This window comes from Corvus hawaiiensis, chromosome 12 (genome assembly GCF_020740725.1).
Source record: "Corvus hawaiiensis isolate bCorHaw1 chromosome 12, bCorHaw1.pri.cur, whole genome shotgun sequence".
In the NCBI taxonomy this organism is placed as follows: Eukaryota; Metazoa; Chordata; class Aves; order Passeriformes; family Corvidae; genus Corvus; species Corvus hawaiiensis.
The window spans coordinates 8,118,609-8,140,605 of NC_063224.1; the positions used below are offsets into that span (position 1 = coordinate 8,118,609).

At 41.4% G+C, this 21,997-nt stretch overlaps 1 protein-coding gene across 2 annotated transcripts in view; it reads right to left on the bottom strand.

Annotated features, from left to right (window-relative positions):
• Positions 1 to 21,997, bottom strand: part of GLG1 (golgi glycoprotein 1) — an 84,238-nt gene that overhangs the window by 20,794 nt on the left and 41,447 nt on the right. Inside the window, exons 4-10 of one of the 2 annotated variants that reach the window (XM_048316477.1) lie at positions 18,652 to 18,867; positions 11,769 to 11,972; positions 11,061 to 11,132; positions 8,725 to 8,908; positions 6,759 to 6,973; positions 1,214 to 1,335; positions 463 to 564 (exon numbers count right to left, since the gene is read on the bottom strand). In XM_048316477.1, the coding sequence (XP_048172434.1) occupies positions 463 to 564; positions 1,214 to 1,335; positions 6,759 to 6,973; positions 8,725 to 8,908; positions 11,061 to 11,132; positions 11,769 to 11,972; positions 18,652 to 18,867 (1,115 nt within the window). Of the gene's footprint in view, positions 1 to 462; positions 565 to 1,213; positions 1,336 to 6,758; positions 6,974 to 8,724; positions 8,909 to 11,060; positions 11,133 to 11,768; positions 11,973 to 18,636; positions 18,868 to 21,997 lie in introns of both variants that reach the window. The other variant, XM_048316476.1, reaches the window with a different exon arrangement.

A 21,997-nucleotide genomic window follows, 5' to 3' on the forward strand; every position in this document is an offset into this window, starting at 1 on the left:
ACACCCAGAGAATTTGAAAAAAGGCATAAATGGAGGCAGGAAGCTTCTCACACAGTGAGTCTTTGTTATACTTATAAACTTGGGTTTCCTTAAGTTCCATATTGCAGCACTTAGAGCAGACATAACTGGCTGCCACCTGCAGAGAAAGAGACCTTCAACTTCAATATGGTCAGACAGAATTCTTTAATTAGATGCAATGAATTTTAGAGCTCAAACTTGAGCACTTTTTAAGGTTGCATCACTTCTACAAGAGTACCTGATTTAAGTGGCATCACACCTTTTCTAAGCAGCTTTTGCTTTTAGTGTTCTAAACAGGCATTAACACCCTACCAACCTGCCATACTTGAAGGTCCTCTTCTGAACAATCACAAGCTATACTGTTTTACAAGGAACTGCTAAGGCATACAAACACTTAATACAAGTAACATCAAATAAAGATATATCTTGTTTTACAATACTCACTTCCAGTCACGAGATATAAAATACTGGAGCTCCAGGAGCCTATGCTCACAGTCCTCTACCATTTTCTCAGTGTACAAGTGCTCCATCAGACAAGACAGAATCCTGCAAACAGAAGAAAAAGCCAGGCCACAGACTGTTAAAATCATGCTAAGCTTCCCTGTAACAGCTGGTGTTGCCAAATCAGTCTTTCCAGTGAACCATAGATAAGATGTTCAAACTCAGTGAAGATCTTTCTCTTCCTTCAAAAAGGTTACATCTAAAACAAGTGTATATCAGATTTGTACTCTCTTACGTTCCATTGTTTTAGTTATCTCAGCAAGTTTGATATACAACAAAATCGTAAGAAGTATTCCACAGAAAATCTGGCTCAGGGCAGAATATATTATCACACCTGAAGACAAAGGAGACACCTGTCTCTGCCTTATGGATTTGCTTACCTGGCCTTTCCAGGCTTGTTACATTGTGATATTGCTTGAGATTTACATAGTTAGAGAAATTAGCACACCAAATGTTACAAACTTAGTCTAAGTGTCCGTGATAGCTCCATCCTTCACCAATGCTAAACCAGTCCTCCTATAAAAATACTGGCCTGCTTGTACAGCAAGAATGGAGACAGCTCAGTTCAACCCTCTATGACTGGTCTGGAGTCACTAGTCTGGACAGGTTTTAGTGTCTCTACTGGTCAGCCACACAACCTTCCACATATGCCTAACAGGAAAAAACACATCAGTTCTAACTGAGAGGCACCTACATGGGGTCTCCAGACCGTATGTGCTTGCAGGCTGTCTGTATCACCGACTCGCAGGCCTCGTTCAGCGCGCGGTCGATGCGATAGTCAGCACCGGGGTCCGTTTCCTGAATCAGGGTTTGAAGCTGGAAGAAAGGAATTGTGGATAGGAAAACAAATGTTAAAGACCTAAATGAGAGCACTTACAACCTCTCGGTGTGGCAATTCTAGGCCAGTAACAACATCACAATGTATGAACTCTGCTCTGCAGTGTTTTATTTTAAGAACTTGTGCTGCCAACTCCAGCACTGCTGGACCCTAATTATCATTATGAAGGTATCCCAGGAACATTGTATGAGACCAGTCACACACTGAAGGTCAGCTGTAAACTTGGACTACTTATGTACCAATTTACAGACTAGAACAGGTAAAATCTGCATACTCTATTTGTGATCTGTCTTAAGCTTTGATGGTAGCCTCAATTCCATAAGGCTGACGATATCAAACACACAAATTTGTCATATTTTTATGAATACTATTTACAACTGAAACCCAAATCAATGCCTAAAGATCATGTGCCTATCTACAAAGTCTAAACCAGTTTTTAGTTGCCTGGAGAGTACAAGTTTTACTGAAACACAGGACAAAATGTCCTGTTCTGATGCCCCATGAGGTAACATTTCCTCAGGGATGCCTGCTCAAGCTTTTGGAAGTCAGGAACTATAGTACACATTTTTTTATTATGTGTATGTATGTGTGTGTCTAAGGTATAAAATAAGTTATAAAACAGGACACCCTGTTTTAACTACTTAAGAGAGGTCATAGTGTAAATGAAAGATGAAAATAAAAACTTTCCAAAGATTTAGAGACCAGGTGTGCCAACCCAAAGCTGATATCCCAGCACTCCCTTTATGACTTCTAAATACTTTCAGTTGTCATAGGTAAATGCAGTATGAACAGCTCCATCAAATCTTTTCTTCCTGTGAAACAGCTGTTCTGACAAAAGCTGCAGAAAAACAATTCTCTCTTATTAGTAAGGAAACATCATTTAGCATATTTAGCACTATGTTACAAAATCAAATCCGGACACAGTAATTTGGGAGGTGTCTGCTGGGCCAGGGGAAGAGAATTTGGGTAAATCTCAATTCTGGGACAAAGGTAGCTTCTGGACCATAATTCAGCCAAGGATCCCCATGCCCCACTTCATTTTCCATCAAGCTGTGAATTTCCAAAGACTGATGGAAGGCAGACTGGTATCATCATTCGGCAGGCAAACATCTTCAGCTGACAAATTTGAAGGAAAAAAAAAAAAAGAAGAGGTTGCTGGGAAGGCAACTGCACACCAACATCAAATGGTCTACATGCTCCTAGCATCTTGACACTTAGTTAATGGTTTTAGTCATTGGCCCTCAGCCCAACTAAATCAAAAGCACAGTTACAATTTTATTCTCTACCTTTCAAAGTCTGCACCGAAACACCATCCAGGAAACTCCCAGGGGCAAAACCCTAACATCTCAAAACACAGGCAAGGAAAAAAGCATCAGAGAACTGGAGAAAACACAAGCTAGCACAATTTATCCAACAGGAAATTTGCAGTCATGAGGACAGACCACAGATTGCCTGGGAGGAACACAGGATTTGCTGCGACTCGCTCTTAATTATGCCCAGCGTCAGCTTCTAAGGGATGCAGGCAGCTGAAAAGGCCTACCTATCAAAAATTTTTGGGATACTTTAATTAAAAAAATAAATAAATAAACGTTTTATACAACTCCGACAGTGGTCAAACAGAAGCCAATACAGTTCATAACATAGTGGCACCTTAATTGAATGTGCTCTTTACAAACTTTTTAAGAGTCACTGCAAGAGGGAGAAGAATATTGTGGTTTTGCTGGTGCAGACACACAGCCTGCATGGATGGGGAATACTCTGCGTGTAAAGTGATGGGATTACTTCAAATTAGGTGACTTACATATCAAAGCTGGAATTTACTCCCTCAAGGACAAATCGGTGAATAGAACCTCAAACCCAACATTTTTTTTATACACACAGATTAGATAAACTGGCCAGAGCATTATGTAGGCAGGATTCTTCCTCAGGTCTCAATTAATTGGTATTTCTGTTGCTATCAAGTGGAAGAGGCCAAAGCACACTGGGTACAACAGCTCAGAAGCACTGAAGCACCTCCTTATCCTTCCACCCTGTTTTGGGCACTACTGCAGAATTCCCAATCTTAATTCTCAACCACATGCAAGATGTGCAGCACCAAGCCAGCTGCCCTGACTGCAGGGAAGAAGGAATAATTTGGCAACAGTGATAAAAGTGAAGGTTGTATAGGATTTTCCTCCCTCACACAACAAACCCTCACAGCTGAAAAGCAGCTGGATAAACTTTACAATCCCCTAACTTTTATCCTGGACATGGAACTAAATTAACAATGAACTACCAATTTAACAGCTGTATTAGAAATTGGAGGCAAGAAATATATGCCCTTTTAGCAGGGATTGGCGTTTTAGATGCTCAAAGGTCTGAACAGAAAACAAACCCAAAGATAAGACCAGGGCAACACAGAAGCCACATATTTGAAAAACGATTTGCCAACAGCTCTAATACAAAATACTGCTTTCACCAAGCAACACCAGAGGTGCTATATACTGCCAGTACAGCTGCAGACCTTTGAACGGCTGATGCTCACAATTAAGTGACACTTAATCTCCTATCTGATGACCCACCACAGCACACGTGTGCATAGGATCCCTTACGTCCACAGCTGGGCACAATGAGGCTCAACACACATCCAGGGGTTCTCTTTCTAACTTAGGCCAAACCACTTACAGAAAGCCATTGTTCTCCACCCTTCACAGAGCTTTAGAATTTTGGCAAGTTCACTGCTGAAACGAAGACAAAACCCCCACACAGCTTTGACACTTAGGTCTAGATGTGCTTCTTGCACAACAGCAGTTAGGTGTGAACAGAGACTCTCACATGCAAGATGACTCCGGCTGAGGTGTCTCACAAGAAATGGAACTTCTCAGATTAAAATACTGGGGGTTTGAGAATGTCTAAGAATGCATTTTGTTGACAGTTTTAAATACAAATAATCACTCAATCTGGATGAAGGAAAGGGTACGAGTCAATGCTCTTGTCTTGCAGGAAAATAAAATGGAGGTTCTTTGGTTGTGTTTTGTTGTTTTAGGATTCTTTAGGTTGTTTTTGGCAGATGGGCAAAAGTCTTCCTTTCATAAGACGAGCAGAATCAGAGCAAACCTTCACAGACAGGACAGTAAGTAAAACCAGATCCAAATTAGGTGTTTTCCCTTCCAATTGCCTCCAGCAAACTTTCTAGGCATGTGTGCCCGGTCAAAGAGCTTCTATAAGGAAGAATTTCAGGACAAGAACTATTGCTTTGAGTTAGCCAAGAAATCATGGTGCTGTACTAGCATTACCTCATGATGCTGCTAAAAGCACAGGGATGCGAGTCTTTGACTCTATAGAAAAGACAACATCTGGAGATGGACCCAAAGAACTGCAGCAAGCTCTGCTGGGACCACCCCAGAGCACCTGTGCTGTTCTCTGTTTCTGCAGGTGAAAATGTAGGAGTGCCACACACAACAGCTCCACCATCAAGAGCCACAGCAGAACCATATGTCTAAGGTGCTCTCTAGGTACCCAGAAAGAACTGAAATGGCTCCAGCTTACTCTAAAGGATGGATCTCTAACTTCCCTTCTTCAGGGCTTGCCATCTGGGCCAACCTCATGTGACAAGGAGTTGGAGTCTCTAGCACAAGTTGCCTAGTATCTGGAAGACTTTCACACAATATTCTCTTCCTTGCAAAGGTAATGTATCTGCCCTGGAACGTGAAAATAGGAAGCTCATTCTAACACAATAAATCAAAACACAACAAAGACACTGACAACCCTTACCATTCAAATACAAAATATAAGAACAGTAAATTATTTAGTATTTCAAAAGCTGTAGGCAGCTATGTAATAGCACCATGTCAGTCTTCAGAAACTCAGAACATTGGAACGTTTATTCTGTTCTTGCAATCATCTATTTCCTCTTGCCCATAAAAATCCAGACAAACTAAATGTAGTTTATAAAATCAACACCTTATTTGCTTCTTTCTGCTGTCCTTTGCCCAGAGAACAAAACATATTTAACTTGAAGGAGACTCATGGACAATCCTATTTACTATTGCATCAACTTACTGCAAAAAAATTAAAGCAGTATCTTAAGTATAAGAGAATTAAAAAACCTCCAAACCTGCTCAAAATTTCTAAAGATATTTTTCTCTGGAAGTCTGAAATCCTGTATCACTTTTGGGGGTCTCCTGTTTTGACTTACGACTTGTTCTGAACATGCACTTCATGATCTAAAAAGTTATTCCCAAGATTAACTGATCTTATGAATATTTGCAAATAACAAAATTCTGAAGCAGCAGTTTCAATTTTGTATTTAAACAGAAACAAATACTCAGTTTCTCACACAAAGGCTGCAGAGCATAAGTAATGCACTACAGATCCCCGCAGCAATGACTCAAACTGTACAGCTGCTGCACAAGTACACCTGGTATTTATGCAGAAAAGCTTCACCACAAAAGCACCCAATGCCTTACAAAAATTTAACAGGTATTAATTTATCTTTGATAATACACACAAACTGGCATCATGTGAGGCTCAAGTTTTAAGCTACATTTACAACAGAAATGTATAGAACAGTGGTTCTGTATATTAAAAGAAGTCAAGAGCATACATCTCCCCAAATTCCTACATCAGCACTAACACTCCTTTGCCATTTTTATCATTGATGTCACTTTCTTGGGGTCATGGGTCATTAAAACCAAGGACTAAGTACAAAAATGTAATTTCATATTAAAAAGCACTAATGAGTTTGAACAAAAATTAAATTGTTTTCAATTTAAAGAAATGATAAGCAGGATGTATTTGGGCCAAAATGGAGTTAAAAAAAAGGCAAAATAAATACTCCATTTTACAGAGGTATTTTGGAGGAAAATAACATTTCCTTCACTGGCTGCAACTACATCAACCCACAGCAGTCTGCTGTACCTCCCTGTCCCTGAAGTTCCATTTCCATCCTTAAAGCTGAATGAAATAGCAAAAATAAAACTGAGTGGGAAGGTGCTTTGAAAGGTTTTGTGCATTTCCAAGGACAGGGCACAGGGGGAAAAGTAAAGGAAGAAAAGGGAAGAGGGGGGAAAGGGAAGGAGAAGAAATATTTTAGAATTATAAACAGCAAGTTTCCCTACATCTTACACCCAAGGAGAGAATTCCATGACTTCAAAGCTGGTGAGGAAGAACTAAAGAAGATCCAATACAAAACCCAGAGCACAACAATGCAAAATGTATTTTTGAGGGCAAAAACACCACCCCTTACTGATGTGCTGCTAGATAGCATGGCAATTACACAACTGCTTCCAGCATTCAGTGGCACCCAGCAGAGCCAGGCTGACTTCAGCAGAACCTCCATCGCAAGGCAAAACATTGACAGACAAATCAATGCTTCTACCAACTGAGCAAACTTAAGTGAAGTGATAGAAAAGCTCCTTACTGCCTGCTGACAATTGAGCCCGACGCTGCCCTTTTCACCCCGGACTACTTTCATCAGGCAGTGCAGGGTGCGACCTTTCCGATGGAGGCCGGAGCAGTGGTGCTCGATCTCCCCTCGGCAGCTCAGGATGATTTCTGGGCTCAGTGAGAAGTCTTCCATCAGCATGCGCCGGTAATCCAGCATTTCACCCTGGCACTCACTGCTCACTTGTCGACCTGAGCCAAGAGAAGATGATGTTATTTAGTTTCAATGCTTAGCAGAGCCCTTCTTGACCTGTGCTACCAGCGAGTTGGAAGAGCAGAGACAATCAAGAGTCCACGCTCTGAACAACACCAGACTGCAACAAATGTGCTGGAGCATTTGTGCTGGGGAATAAAGCAGAGGTTATGGTAGCTCCTGTCATTTAAACAACCCTGTAAAATATAGCCAGTCTATGGATTTAACACAGTTTTTTAAAAAAGAATGCCTGAAAGATTAAGAGAATCTGATTTTGGATTTCACGTTACAGGAGTTGCTTCTGACGAACAGCAGAAAGCACTCATGGATCTGCAGTTCTGTAGCACAAATCAGCTTTTCCCCTTATGCTCAAGGGCTCCTTTTCCCACTAGAGTTCCACTTTGGTAGTTCACCAGCTTGGTATGTAACAGAGAGGAATTTGTTTGGACAGCAGGTTAAACACTTTCTCCAAGGAGAGGGTTTTCTAGGGCAATAATACATAAATGCTCAGGAAGCCAAAAATCAGACTAAAACAAGAGTGTATATGGAGTGTCCAACAAACCACTGCAGCTGCATAGAAATCTTGCTGTAGTAAATGCTTAGATCTGCTATAAGCTTTCCTGCAGACCCCATCACAACCTATTCATATGTGCACAACATCCCATGGAACATAGGACACTCCAACAGGGGCTGCCAGGCATTGTAACACATGCACATGGAGCTGTGTGGAATAATTAGTGTTCCTCCTGGGCTATGCCTCATGCATGAGACACTGCAGAACCTGTTCCACCATGAAAGTAAATAACTGAACAGCAGTTTTCTGCATGTAATTCAGGAAACCACCTGCCCTACTGCAGGGAGAAGTAAAAAAAAAAAATCCCACAATTTTTCTACAAACAGGGTACATCATTTCCACATCAATCAGAAGCAATGAGTTAGTCAAACTCACAAATGTAGAGACTGCTTATGGAATTATGGCAGCCTTCCCATCCCATGCCAGAGGCACTGCAGCATGCAGCCCTGCTGCTCACTCTGAAAACCACACAGCTGCATGCCAAGAGGAAAAACAAACAGTTCTCCAGTGCAGATCTAGAGGATGCAACACATTATTTCACATTATGGCAATTTCACAGAGAACCTTTAGCATGGTCCAGCTGCACTGAGCCTTCTAATGCCTTTGGAAACAGCAGCTGCTGTTAGGACACCTCCAGCTTACATTAACTTAAATGATCAAAAATAATATTCTCACACTTACCTTCCTTCTATATAGGGAAAAACCAGAGTCACAGAAATAAGGCATTTACCCAAGCTACTGAACTGCAAGAAAAAACATTATTTACAGCAGGCAGAGGACTGAGTATCCCTGGTTTTCCCTGAGTGAGGATAAACAGGTTCTCTATTCAGTGTTTTAACCTTGTAGCATATTTAATGCTTACTACACAATGGAGGAAAAGAGCTGCTTGAATTCACAGTGAATAGAAGGATTTGCAACTATACATCAGCAGTCCAAGTGGGATTTTCTATTTTGCATTTTAAACTTCTTGTCTGCACAAAAGGAGTCAGTGGCAGGAGGGGTTTACTCAGCTATTCTGATCATCAAAACAACAGTGATGAAAGCACCATGATGAGGAACTTTGTCTTTGAAACAAAGTTTGGAAAAAGGTTCTTGGAGAAGAAGGCTTTAAATACACAAAGTTGAAGGTCCCTCATTTTAAAACCAAGGTGCCAGCAAGTTTTGAACTCCACTTACCTCTGTGCACAGCAGACTCTAAGCACATCAACAGATAGGAAAGCCGGGCTTCCCGAGAGCGGGGCAGGTTCTCCACATTACAGCGGTATTTCTTCAGGTCACTTTTACAGGACTTGGCCAGCGAGTAACTGACTTTGTAGTCCTGGGCAATGAGCTTCTGGCGGGTCGTCAGCGCATCACGACACTGCAGGAGACACATTGGGATGGTGGAATGAGCTTCCGTGTGCTGGTGGCAGAGAGCTGGCCCTGCTGCTGTCGAGTTTTCAAGTTGGATCTCAGGAAACAACCGATGCTTTTAAATTTATGTGTTTAAGCTGGGCTGCAGCTAAATTTCATTTGTCTCATAGAAAGCACACAGTTAACAATGCACACTGAGGTCAACGGATCAGGGGTATCAAAGGGAGCAGCTCTCAAAACTGCACATTCATCCAGCTTTTTGTGAAGAGCTACGGCTGAGAGCGTGACTCATTTGTGGTAACTAGGAGCAGTTGCTGACATTTACCCCAGCTGTGGTACATGCTCACCCCATGCCCTCAAGAAAGAACTTTTTCCAGTTGCATTTACAAAATAGTGCATTTCTTGGATTTGTTCTGCAACGCACTGAGGAGATGACAGCAGATAAAACAGTCTAACTGTGGGAATTTCTAGCCATTTTCCACAACTGGTGAGGTTCATGAGGATGCACTGTGGCCAAACCCGAACCTAGCAGCTGCAAGAATAACCCTCCGAATTTCATCCAAAAAAGGGCCTGTAAAAACACTGCTACACTTCATAGCTTTTGGTTTACATTATGTGGAAATTAAATCTGAGAGCAGCAGATAACTCAGAATAGCTCAAGCAAATTTCCCCATTCCCAGCCTACTTGAAAGGAAGGAAAACAGTGAATATGTAGGTAGGGAGAAGAGGGAGCAATCTTGGCACAAGGAACAGAAAAGCCCTAGAACCCGCTCCCCACTTCCTTACGTCAGGTTTTTGACTTCACTCCCTCCTTCCCACACCTACTCGAGGACCTGGAAAGCCCTACTCCAAGATATTCCCACACCCTCTTTCATGCTCCTGTGCAGTCTCAGACCCTGGGACTGGACAAATTTACAGCTCTGGACACAGGGAGGTACTGGCTCGCAGATACCTCATCACCTGAAGTAGGGAAAGGCTGGATACAGCCTGGGAACCAGTTTTGGATGACAAAAAGCGAGCCACCCACCAGCAGCTATTGCTGGCTACATGTGTATGCAGCAGCCGACGCCATCAGCACGGAGGGACTCTTTGCTGGGTAACAGTTTCTACAAAACCAGTGACTTTGCAGATGGTCCAACCTTGGCAGCTCTGAGAGTGAGAACTACATTTAGTGTTCCTTCTGCTCTGCAAACTGCGTCCTCAGAGCATCCACCCCTCTCTCCCTACGAAGTCATCTGCTGCAGCTTGGTCTAACCTCTCTACATCTTATTCATACCTCGGTCAGCTGATCATGGAAAACACCCTTCAAAAACTACCAGTGTCCCTGTGTAACTAAAAAGAAGTTAAGCAACAGCAGCAGCTCATTTCAGTAACAAGTTTCTACAAAATGGAGCTTTCTTTCAAGCCCTCAGTGATCACTCATTCAGATTTGAATTTGTTAATTGGAACCAAGCTGTCAGACAGCTAATGCATTTAACAAAAAGGAAATTAGTCTGATCCCTCCAGCACTCTGAATCAGGCTCCTTCAGCAGATCAACTCTGAGGAGATCTTTACAGATATTCATATCCTTTCTGACATTATAATTCCATATAATCCCAAACACTATGATGCTGCTTCTAAAATCACTGAAGGCATTGCTGCCTTAACAAAGCACCTATGCCAATACCAACTGTTCATGACTAGCTTTCTAGAACAACTTTTTTTGCTGTTGTTGAAAACCACATCAAGAAAACCACGAAGAAAACTTCAGTCACTGAACTGCGCATCCTTCCCACAGAATGTGATGCTTGAAAACACAAGTGAAACAAACACAGCTTCATTTTTGTTTCTAATCCGTACAATTAGAACAGCATTTATTCAAGGCTTACCTCAGCATGCTGTGACTCCTACTTTAAACAGTCAATCACAATGCTACCACTTGAGCTCCATGTCTGCCTCCCCAAATTACCCACCCAAAAGCTTTGATTTATTTAAATCCTTTAAAGACTGAAACTTGAAACACAAAAACATAAAAGTAAAAAGCATTTGTTAAAGCAGACGATTATCTGGCTAGGAAGATGACAGATTTTCCTTAACACTGGAAAAGAATAATGCAGTCTGGACTGAGGAATGATCTGATGATTTCTGCAGTAAGGATTTGTCTCACCAGGATACGTACCTTTTCACTCATTGATTCTTCAAACTTGTGATTAAAGAGGCACTTGTATACTCGGCCTTCCCCAGCCTGAGTCTGTAAAACAGAACAATAACATTTGCCATTAAAGTTAAGACTTGTGACACTTAACGAGCAGGCTAAACTACACCTGAAGAGAATTTTTTTAAGCTAACAATATATTTGAGTTAATACTTCAAATGACAGTGATAGCTTCTATGCAATAAAAATCCTTTAAATTTTATTGCATTTTTAAAAATCTGGTCATGTTCATCACCCTTTTAGTGTCACGACTCTCAGCTAATACAAGCTATTTGACACTGAACAATGCAGCTCTTCAGCTCATGCTCTAGGCATAGGAAGTGCTGCAAGTACAGTCAGACCAGGCTTACCTTGTGCAACAGCTCACAACTGTAGAAAGGAGTGGTCACTCACCTCTGCCTTTCCTCCCCCACTCCCTGTCACACCAGCTATGATGCCCATTAAACCATTTATGCCAATTCAGTTCATTAACTCATTGGAAATAATGCACGTTTGTTGGGTGAGTGAATTTAATACTGGAATTATTGCAAAATGACAGCTACAAGGTATCTGTTTCCAGTATTATACAATATCACTCAGGCTCCAGTTTACACTTCCATTCCTTTTTCCAGAGAGGTTTTGGGGTTTTTTAAATGGATTACTGTAGAGAGAAGGGAAGAGGAAAGTACTCACATTTTCACAGAATCGTTCTCTGTCATCTCGGCATGCAAAGTAGAGATGCCGGTCCAGGTGGAAGTCATCGGAAGAGAGTTCAGCTACACGAAGAATTGCCTTCTTACACTGATCAGAAACCTGGATTCGAGGATCAGTCTCCTCTGCCTCTTTTACCAGGCCTTTTTCCAGGCATGCCACCACCTCTCCTTGCGAGTGAGCATCCTATAGGAGAACAAGACATCTGTAACCAAGCTTTTACATAATCAAGTGATTGGTGATTCTGGCTAAGTACCACATTAATTAAGCAACAAATTGTCTACATATAGACTTCCCAACATTTAGCCTAAACCACATTTAAATTCAGAGGAGGCAACAATTAAGACCTGTACTGACCACACTTCATACATCACCATCCCACTGACAGTCACCATGAAATCCCTCCCTCCAATGCTCTGGGCTTGTTTTAATGTGACTTAATGAGATTATCACTACTTAGTCACACTGCTCAGAGCAGTTTACCAAAACAGCCAAATTATCTTTAATCTGACACAGCTTTCTTGGCACCGTGGCAACAGCAAGGAACAGCATCACATTAAGAAGATACTTCGAGAGAGAAAAATCATAGTTTTGCCATGCCTTCAGTTTGGGTGGTGAAAATTCATGATGCAAAAAAGGCCACAAAGGAGCTTTGACTAATGTAGGCTTCTGAATGCTAACTCCCTTACCAAGAGAATAAAAAATTGCAAAGCATTCAACAGTAGACAGAGGTCTCGGACAAAGCAGTTCTGGCCCAGTGCTGTGCACCACATCCACTGTTCTGCAGGCCTGGAGACAACCTTGGACTGTGAGCAGCAACTGCCACTGAACATAGAGAGCCCGTGCTTTGTTTGAAAGCCTGGAAGAGGCAGGACAAAGCTCAGCAAAGCTCCACTTAGTTTCCTATATCCTCTTTATGTGCTTAGAAAGAGAACCGTGCTCTCTATCTCTGTAGAAGGTCTGGGTCCCCAAATGGACTCTACTGGTATAGACTTCTCAAGGCTGCTGCAAGGTTTTCATGTGAAGGCCACCTTAATTTATGCTGCTCTGCTGCGAAAGGATATTGCCACTAAACTTAGGCTGTCTGAGTATGCAACAAGGCATGCACGTTCACATTCAGCTGAATCACCCAGCCTGGCATTTGCAGTCACCATTTAGGAGCCATCCCTTCAGCTTGCTCTGTCAAGCAGATCATCCACTGCTGTTACAGGAGCATGAGTAAGAGAGCAGTCTCCATAAAACATGTCCATGACTACTCAAAGCCATGCAACTCTCCCAAATCTTTTTCTTCTGACGTGTCTCCTTACACAAGCAGCCTTCGATTCCTGTCTTAATTCTGCTACACTTGGAGCACAGGCAGAATTTGGTTGATTACTTGTTAACTTGTAAACACAACCCAGAAACATCATCAGTTTAAAAAGGCTAAAAGAAGTTTTCCCCTACCAAAAAAAAAACCAAACCAAAAATCAAACGAAAGCAGAAAACCCAAAACCCACACTCCCCAAAATTCCTTTTTTTGGTTTGCTCCTTTCTTTGAGTGAGAACTGGCCAATTCCATATGCTGAGTAGGTATCTTTGAAGAAATATAATTATACATCAACAGTCCCTTTAGGACTGAACCTCAAATCTGGATTCTGAGGAATACTACTTAGAAGTACATTTGCCACATCACTTAAAATTGCCATTTATCCATAACCACATCAAAAACAAACACTGTTCTGCAAACCCTCATGGTCAGTCACAGGTAGCAATTACAGCTGAGAAGATGTCACGTGTGAATGATTGAAAACAACCACTTTAAGCTCCTCCGGCACATTTTTGCTCCTGCCCAAGTCAAGTTGCAGCTGGGAGGCAAGGCAGACCAAGGTTATTTTCACTCACCTGCAGCTTTCCTTTGCAAGCCAGCAAGGAGGGCACAAGGCAAGCTTTTCCTGCTAGGAAAATCAGAAGTTTCCTGGTTTATTGCAGTGTGGGTTTAGATTCCTGGTCAGTGTCATATTATATATGTAAGTAAACCTATTTTTAATAGGAAATCTGGAAAGCAGGTTTCCATATGCTGGATGTTGAACGTTTGCTGTTACACTTTAGGGATACAACATGAAATGGCTCATTTATTGCATTTCTTTGCTAATAGTGTTTTCACATTTGGGCAGATCATCCTGAAGTGCTGGCTACTCTGCTGCCCTGTGTTAGAGCAATATTGAAACATGGCAGACTCAACAGAAACACACAAACGAACCCATCTGGCTCCTGAAACATGCCCTTTCCTCCAACTATCAAGCATTTACACGCCTCCTTGTGGTACCCTTAATGTTCCTGTCCCCACATGACACTGTTTGGAAGATTTACTGGCCTAATCTGGGGTTCATTTTCAGGCAGATCAGGTCCCTACAGTGCTAGTGCTGACTAGTTCAGCAATTTTAAGGAGAGCCTGACTTCATTTCCTCAAAAGCGCACGAAGGCACCCACACTACTGCCAAACAGAGCATGGGACTCTACAAACATGGTTTAGAGAAATATCACTTCAAGTTTTAATTACAGCGTAATACCTACTGTATTTAATATTGTACAATCTCTTATTGCAGACTGGAAGCGAAAACAAATGTGTGTACAGCTGCACTCAACCATCCTGTTCTAAAGCAGCTGGCAGTGAAGGCCCCTTTCGAGGATGGCAGCACAATTTTGACACACACTGGTGGTACCTGCATCACTACCCAGCTCTACACCACAACAGCTGCCTGTTCCCACCTGCATTCCATGTGCCAACAGTCCCGCACGGTCAGCTCAGCTTCAGAGGCACCAAAGTCAAGGGTCATCATCCCACAGCAGGAGCTCTCCCAGTCCTGCTCCAGCACCAGCTACCTGGTGTGTGCAAGGGGGAAATACCTGCTGCAGCTCTGCTGTGGAATGAATCCCAAAAAAGATTTTCCTCTATCCAGCACCCATTGTCAGAAAACCTCCATAGCAGTTGAAAACCTCTAAGTTCACTCCAAAAGTCAGGACTAGTGCAAAACAGCTGCCTGTTGACAAAGTCTAGGCCTCATTTCTCTGTAGCAATACACTGAAATACAAGAGATTAAATCTAAAAACCATATATGGTTCTTGGAACATAGCTTCACCACCACTACCAAGCTTTAAATGGAGGATTTTAACTGAAAGTATTGCAAATATCTGTAAAACATACTAGATAATTACCTAGTCTGGAGAATCTTGAAACTCTTCATAGCTTTATTAAAGGATATACCTAAATCCACAAAGGATACAAGTAGCTTTCCAGTACTGTCCCACAGCACTTTGAGCCACAGAGGAATGGAACTTAGTTCTAAATGTGCCCAAGCAAATCCCCTTCAGCACAACACTCTGTGAGATTTTAATCCTATGACTAAAATTCAAACTCCAGGCATGCAGCTTTAGGCCAAAACAGAATTTTAAAAACATTGGGTTTACTATTCATTTTCCATTAGAAATTTTACTTTCCCCCCAGTATAGCTTAGGCTTTGCAACTGTTGGGGTCTTTTTGGTCATTTTTCAGAAGTTTCCTGGAAAGGATTTTATCCTGTCTGAAACCTGACATGCCTCAAGTACACATCTGTTGCAGCTGCAGCCTATCAGAGAGAAGCTAGAAAAGTGATCAAAAGAGAATGAAGAGTAAAAAGAAGCAGCAGGCAGAAGGGTAAAATATAACCTGTCTCATCAGCACAGCACCCTGCACTGGACAATTGTGGAAACCTGCTGGAGCCAGAGCAGCCAGGCTATGGAAAACCAGTCAGCAGATCAACTGGGAGCTCCAGTTCAGCTTTCCACCTGGCTAACCCACACACCAGGGATGCTGGGATGCCTCTCAGATTAGCTAATTCCCAATACTTCAGATGATAGGACACTGCATAATACTACACATACACTGCTATACTAGTACACTGAGTAAACAAAGACTGAGCTGAATGTTATAATCTCTTCCCATTTAGACTCAGTTTCTTCTGTGTCCAGTACTTTTGTGAAACTAAGGAAAGAGAGCAACTGTACTGGAAGCATTTAGAGGTAAAAAACAAAAACAAAACCAAGAAAACAATGGTGTTTTAAGGTGTCTTCCTTTAGGAAAAATACTGTTATCTGATAAAGTACTGCAAGAGATGTGCAATTGACACTTATGCAGCCTTCATTATGGCAAATAATCAACTACAGCTTGGACATCATAGCCAAATAGCACCCTGGCAACTAGACACTACCCGCTAGAGTTTGATACAATCCTGGACCCGACCAGGATTAGGAAAATAGCTCATTTCAGTCAGCAGCTGAAGAAAAGCTCCACTGCAATTACCCATTTCAATTTCAAATTAGATCCCTATTGCATGAAGATAAAACAACTTTTAAATACCAGGAGACCAAATTCATTATGAAACACAACATCCAACTGGAGAGGTGACTGAAATTACTTTTAAATGTTTCTCCACTAGCTGGAAAAAGACAAAGACACCCCCCCCCCGCCAACACCTCCACAACACAGGCATGTTAGAAAACCTAATGCTTTCACATGACACATCTACAGCCTTTCTGCTACATACAGCAAAATGAAGTCTAGGGTCAGATCAAGACTTCTAAGCTGAACTTTACTGCTCTTACAAAGCAGAAACCCAACTACAAATGTGTGAAAAGAAAGCACAGAAACCACCACATCAGAAGCAACACACTCAGCAAGAACAGAATTCAATTAGGAACTATCGAGCAAGTTGAAACAAAAGGAAGTATAGAAAAGGAACGTGGTTAGCTAGCAGAGAAGCTTCAAAGGGCAGTGTAATTCCAGATGATCAACTTAAGTGCCTTTCACAGTTAAAAATGCCAGCTTATCCCAGTTACTCTGATGAAGCTCTCATACTGCAATCTACTAGCTGCCTGATGTAGATGGAGTTCATGGTCTAGCTGTGCTTATTTCCACAAAAAAAGAGAGAAAGAACCTCTTCCCCCATCTTCCTCCTCAGGTGTCCAGGTCCTATTTATTAAATTCACAGTTACCTTCAGTCATACAAAAAGGTAATGACTGTTTCTCTACAGGTAAGCTCTCAGGAGCTACAGCATGGAAATAAAACCTTAACCAGCATCTGATGGGAGCAAATTAGATTTCTCTGAAGCAGCAAAGGGATAGAACAGAACACTGACAAAAGAAATGCTTGCATAGCCATTTATAGCTGTTTCCATAGCAGTATAGGGTACTTCAGTTGCTCCAAGTGCCAAGGATGACAGCATAACAAAAGATATATGACAGGCTGCAACGCTTTCACAAACCAAGGCACAATATTCTGGGTTGGGTACCAAGAAAGCGAGGAATATGCCTAAGCCATAGTAAAACCCATGGAAGTTTGGTTAGTGACCACTTTGCTAGCCCACAGAAACTTGGTGACCCAAAGTTTCCCTCTCTTTGGTGCCTTGTGACCTCAGCAGCCCAGCCATCCTCCCCCTTCACCCGCCTAAACCGATCAACATGGCAGGTTGTGCACAGTTATACACACACAGGCCTGCCCACATTGGCTTCACTCCTACCATATGAGATTTGGTTTATGCTTACAAAATCCCCTCTGCTGCATCCCTTCAGTGCTACCGTAAATATTTGACTTTATTTAAATTTGGTCAAGCCACAGGTAATATGCAGACCTGACACACAGGATGCATGTTACACTTCTGATTCTATACTGATTGTTAAAAGCAGTTTTTCATTCTCATTTCATGAGGTCTTTCAGCCCAGTATTACAAGAGAGCCTTTACTTTATGGAGAAAGCAAGTTACTCAGCTGTTAGCAGTCTGAACCTATAGTGCATCCAAGTTCCTCCCACTTCTACGGTTGCTTTTGTTCTTGTTTCCAGAAATGAGTCCTCATTTTTGTACTTTCTGTGGCTCAGCTAAGTCTTCTGGAATACACTAGAACTTAAATTTAACACACTAGCTGCTTATAGCTGTGAATATCTCAAACAACTAGGAAAGCTTCTTTTTTTAACCAAAAACTGTGTATCTTATTGCAAACCCTTTCATTAATAGCTCATTTATGAGACTGTTATAAGCATAAAAGCTGTAATTCAAAAAACACTGTAAAAAGTTGATAGGCTAATTTTAACTTTAACCCTAAACATAAAAACTTAGAGAAAAGTCACTCATTCCTGCAGCACTACGTAACTGCTGCCTGCCTTAGCTATGCTGAAGCAGGCAGGGAAAGACAATCCCTTGAAAACAACCCCACATCTAGTCACTATAAACTGTTCATTGCATCAACTTCTGCTTAAGTCTCACACAGCAAAAGAACACCGATTTAGTAAAACCAGGACAGTATTGGCAAGTCTGAACTACTAAAATGTGACACCACATACCCTGTGCCCTTCAACTGATTTTTTAGGGGCAGAGGAAAGGAGAAGCAAACAGATAAATGGTGTTGATCCAGTCTATCAACTAGAGCCTGAGAAAGCAGAAAGGGTTATAGCACAGGCATCATCACCTTGATAACCTTCCTGCCAGACCCAACCAGACTGTGAAATAAGCCAGGCAATAGGCATGCTTAAATCTATTGTTTGCATTCACTGTACTGAGTCAAGCTTGAGAGTACCTCATCAAAGAGACAACTACCTGCCAGATCACCTGTAGTGGTGTGTGGAAAGACAAATGAAAGTCTCTGCATAGTCGTTCCTCACAGAGAAACGAATGCATGTTTATTAAAAAGGAACTGCAAACAATCAGGACATCACTCTATTCAGACAGATGAGATACACCACGTATTTTCTCAGTTGCAAGCAGGACAGTAATACTACTGCAGAGCCTCCACATCCGTTTCCTGAAGTGAATGACTTTTACAAGTCTATTGACAACCTACATGTTTTCTGGATACCTTTTCTCCAGGTCGAATGCTGCCACATTTCAGGAGATTGATGTCAGCTTTGCAGTCATCCATGAAGCCACAGATCAAGCGATAATCGCTGAAGATAATGGCTGTCATTTTAGTGATGTACTGATGGCACTGGTATTCAGTGATGTTGCCTCTGTGATCCACCAAACATGACACCAGGAACCCTTTACCAACTGGTTCATCTGCACACTCCTTTATCTGTTAAAAAAAAAAAAAATAAAAGAAAGAAAAAAAAGAAAATTACAGCGGCTGCAGCTATTCAGTTTAACCTTATAAGAAAATCCTCAAAGAAACTTGCATCTGTAGCTTCAAAATCTGCTAGCAAAGAAACCCTCTAGGCTTTAGTTTGATTTTCAGTAAGTCAGAATAATTGAAAATATTTCAGAAATGAGAAATCTCATGTGTGCCAGCATGCAAAAAAAGCAAACACAGCGACCTTGAGGATTATAAACTCTATTGCTCAATAATCGTCTTTTATAATTACACTGAACCCCTGCAATCAAGTAGACTTGTAGGAAAAATGCTAGTTTGACAAACCTTTATTTAGAACACTGAGCATATTACATCTCTAAATCATACTTAGACCCCCATTAGCCACCTGATCTCACACAATATAAGATTTTGGTCAGAAGTGAGACTGATTCAAAAGTCAACACTATTTATGGAACTGTTTATAACTTGCTGGGAGATGAAAAATATTATAAAGGAAAATCCTCATCAAATTCTTTTCTATGAGGCTCTTGCATGAACTGATTGTTGGTACTAAAACCATTTTACTCAGTGGTCTAAAAAAAGTAAAAATCACTGCTAACCAAAGCTGAAAGCTGTGCAGGGATTGGAAAAGCAGCGTACAAGAACAGACAGGTCCCCAGTATAAATCACAGCCTGCACTGCTCAGGGAAGCAGACAGTCAGGCCAAACCCTCCACCTCTGGAAGTAAAAGATGCAGGCAGTTTTGACAGTGTCTTTCCAAGGGAAGGGGAAAACATGGTTACTTATCAGTTAAGGATGGTCCCTGGAGGAATCTTTCAATAGAAGCAGTGCAATGCTCCAAGGAGCACCAAGACTACACAACTCTTTAACCCTGGCAAGCCCATGTTGAAATACTTGCCCAGTTCTGGTGGCCCCTGCGCAGAAGCGTACTGAAAATCGCAGCCATAACGCTGCAGAAAGAACTCCTGGCAGGCAGACGCTTAAGTTCAGAGCTGACAGGTTTGCAAGGAATAGATACAGGTTTGCAATGGGCTGACTTGATTACATCAAAGATTTGTCCCTGTAAAAATACTGAAGGGCTCATCAATCTCAAGGAAGATCTATGGCAATCAATAATTCTGGCAGTTTCAGATAACAAGCAAGGGCAGCGCTAAGGGAACAGGCAGGAAACCATTTTATCGGTTCTCAAATACCAAGTAGGAATATTTATATTGGAAATTTTAAAAAATGGAGAGCTGTCCCTAGGAAGATATATTCTAATTCAAACAAGAATAACTCAGGGCACCCTATGACAGACTCACACAGGTCAGACTAGATGAATAAAACAGATCTCTGCCTCAGCTTATGAGACCATTACTTTCCGTGTAACAAATAAAAAATTCAACATTTTAAACATCATTATTTGAAGGCAGATGTAGGGTGGTGAAATATTTTATATTTACTCTAAATAGCTACTAGAAAAACATTTACTAAGGTCAATGTAATTGTTACAGATAAGGTATAAAATACATTTCAAAGTGAAAACACATAGGACCCTTGCAGGGTGAACAGGACAGAGCTGAGCAAGTGCTCTCTGAGAAAGCTGCATCTTTGGTTTGGCCCTACTTCAGCTCAAGTACCGTGAGCCAAACCAGCACACAACGGCAACATGCTGTTTTTGGAAGAGTTTGGCTTTGGAAACAGCCCCAGAGCTCCACAGCCTGAGCCACTGAACTGCAGAAAAGACCAAGCGATCATGTTATTGCCAGGCCACTTCTGAAGCAATCACCGTTACCTGGTGGCCAACTATAATTCTAGGTTAAAGCTCTTGCCAGAACTTATAAAAATCACAACAGCTGAGAAGAAAAGAAATTGAAATTTGAAACTGTATTTAGGTGATAAAATTAAAGGTGCACTTTTCAGAACATACCCATACCCAGTTGGGTCAGTCACCATTTCCCAAATGACTTTTTCTAGGAATTGCTCTTCTAGTTTTATTTTGTTCTGAGTGCAAAGCAATACTTTAAACAGAGCTCATTCAACCAGCAAAAAGTCACCTATACCTGTTAGTGGAAATTTAAGGAATAGGTTAATAGTGGGAATATGAATAGGTTGATACTATATGTGAGGAGTATATGCCCACTATATATCTGTTTTAAAGAGTTTTGTAGAAGTACCTTTAAAAAAAATGTTAGTGGAATGGTTTATGCACCTGTCTCAGTATTAAACACCAGAAGATCAAACATGAGATTATTATTCCTTATCTAACCTTTTTCTTTAACTAAACACCACTCATCAAATGGCAAAATTCTAAAATTATGTACACTTTTCCTACTGCTTTTAAACATCATATCCCAGATTTAGAGGGCATCGTTTACAGCAATGCCAGACTGCCACTGTATAAAAATGGTAATTAAACAGACTATTAAAAGAGCGTTTTCAAGAATGCCTTGGTTGTAAAAATTCTGCAGCAGCCATATGACATAAACCAGAAAAACATGATCTCTTCTATGATCGCAAAAAAGCGGGATTCAACAGATTTGGCAGTGCTTGCTTTTGGGAGTTACCAAACTCCAACTGCAACACAATCCTTTGATGCAAGCTGTCTTCCTTCCACTGTTTCATCTTCTAGCCTTCTTTTAATAAGTATTTTTCTGTTCTCTCCTTACACTAAACAATTTACACCAGAGCAGACAATGTTTTTTTAAAAGGCAAGTTTATGGCTAGGTCACATTATACTGGCGAATATACAAATAATGTTTTTGAAAGCATGGCTTAGTGACTGAATTAAGTCAGCTGAAGCCTGTACAGCTGCAGAGAACCTTGCTTCCACTGCTTCCCTGAAGTCTAGCTGAAAACCACCATAAACAGAGGAAGAGACCTCAGCTCAGCTAGCTCCCCCATGAGCACACAGCCTCAAGAGCTCGAGCATGAGCACAAGGAAAGAAACGATTGATCAAGTCATCTTTGAAGCTGGACCAAGGTGTGTGGATGCCTGAGATACAGAGCACTAACTCCTAGTGCAACCTAAAAAAACGAAGTTCCTAACATAGTCTCCTTGGAGTAACCACCCTTTGAAACTTGAAAAAAACCTCAAGTTGATTATCATTTGGTATCTGTGTGCTTATGCGTTCTG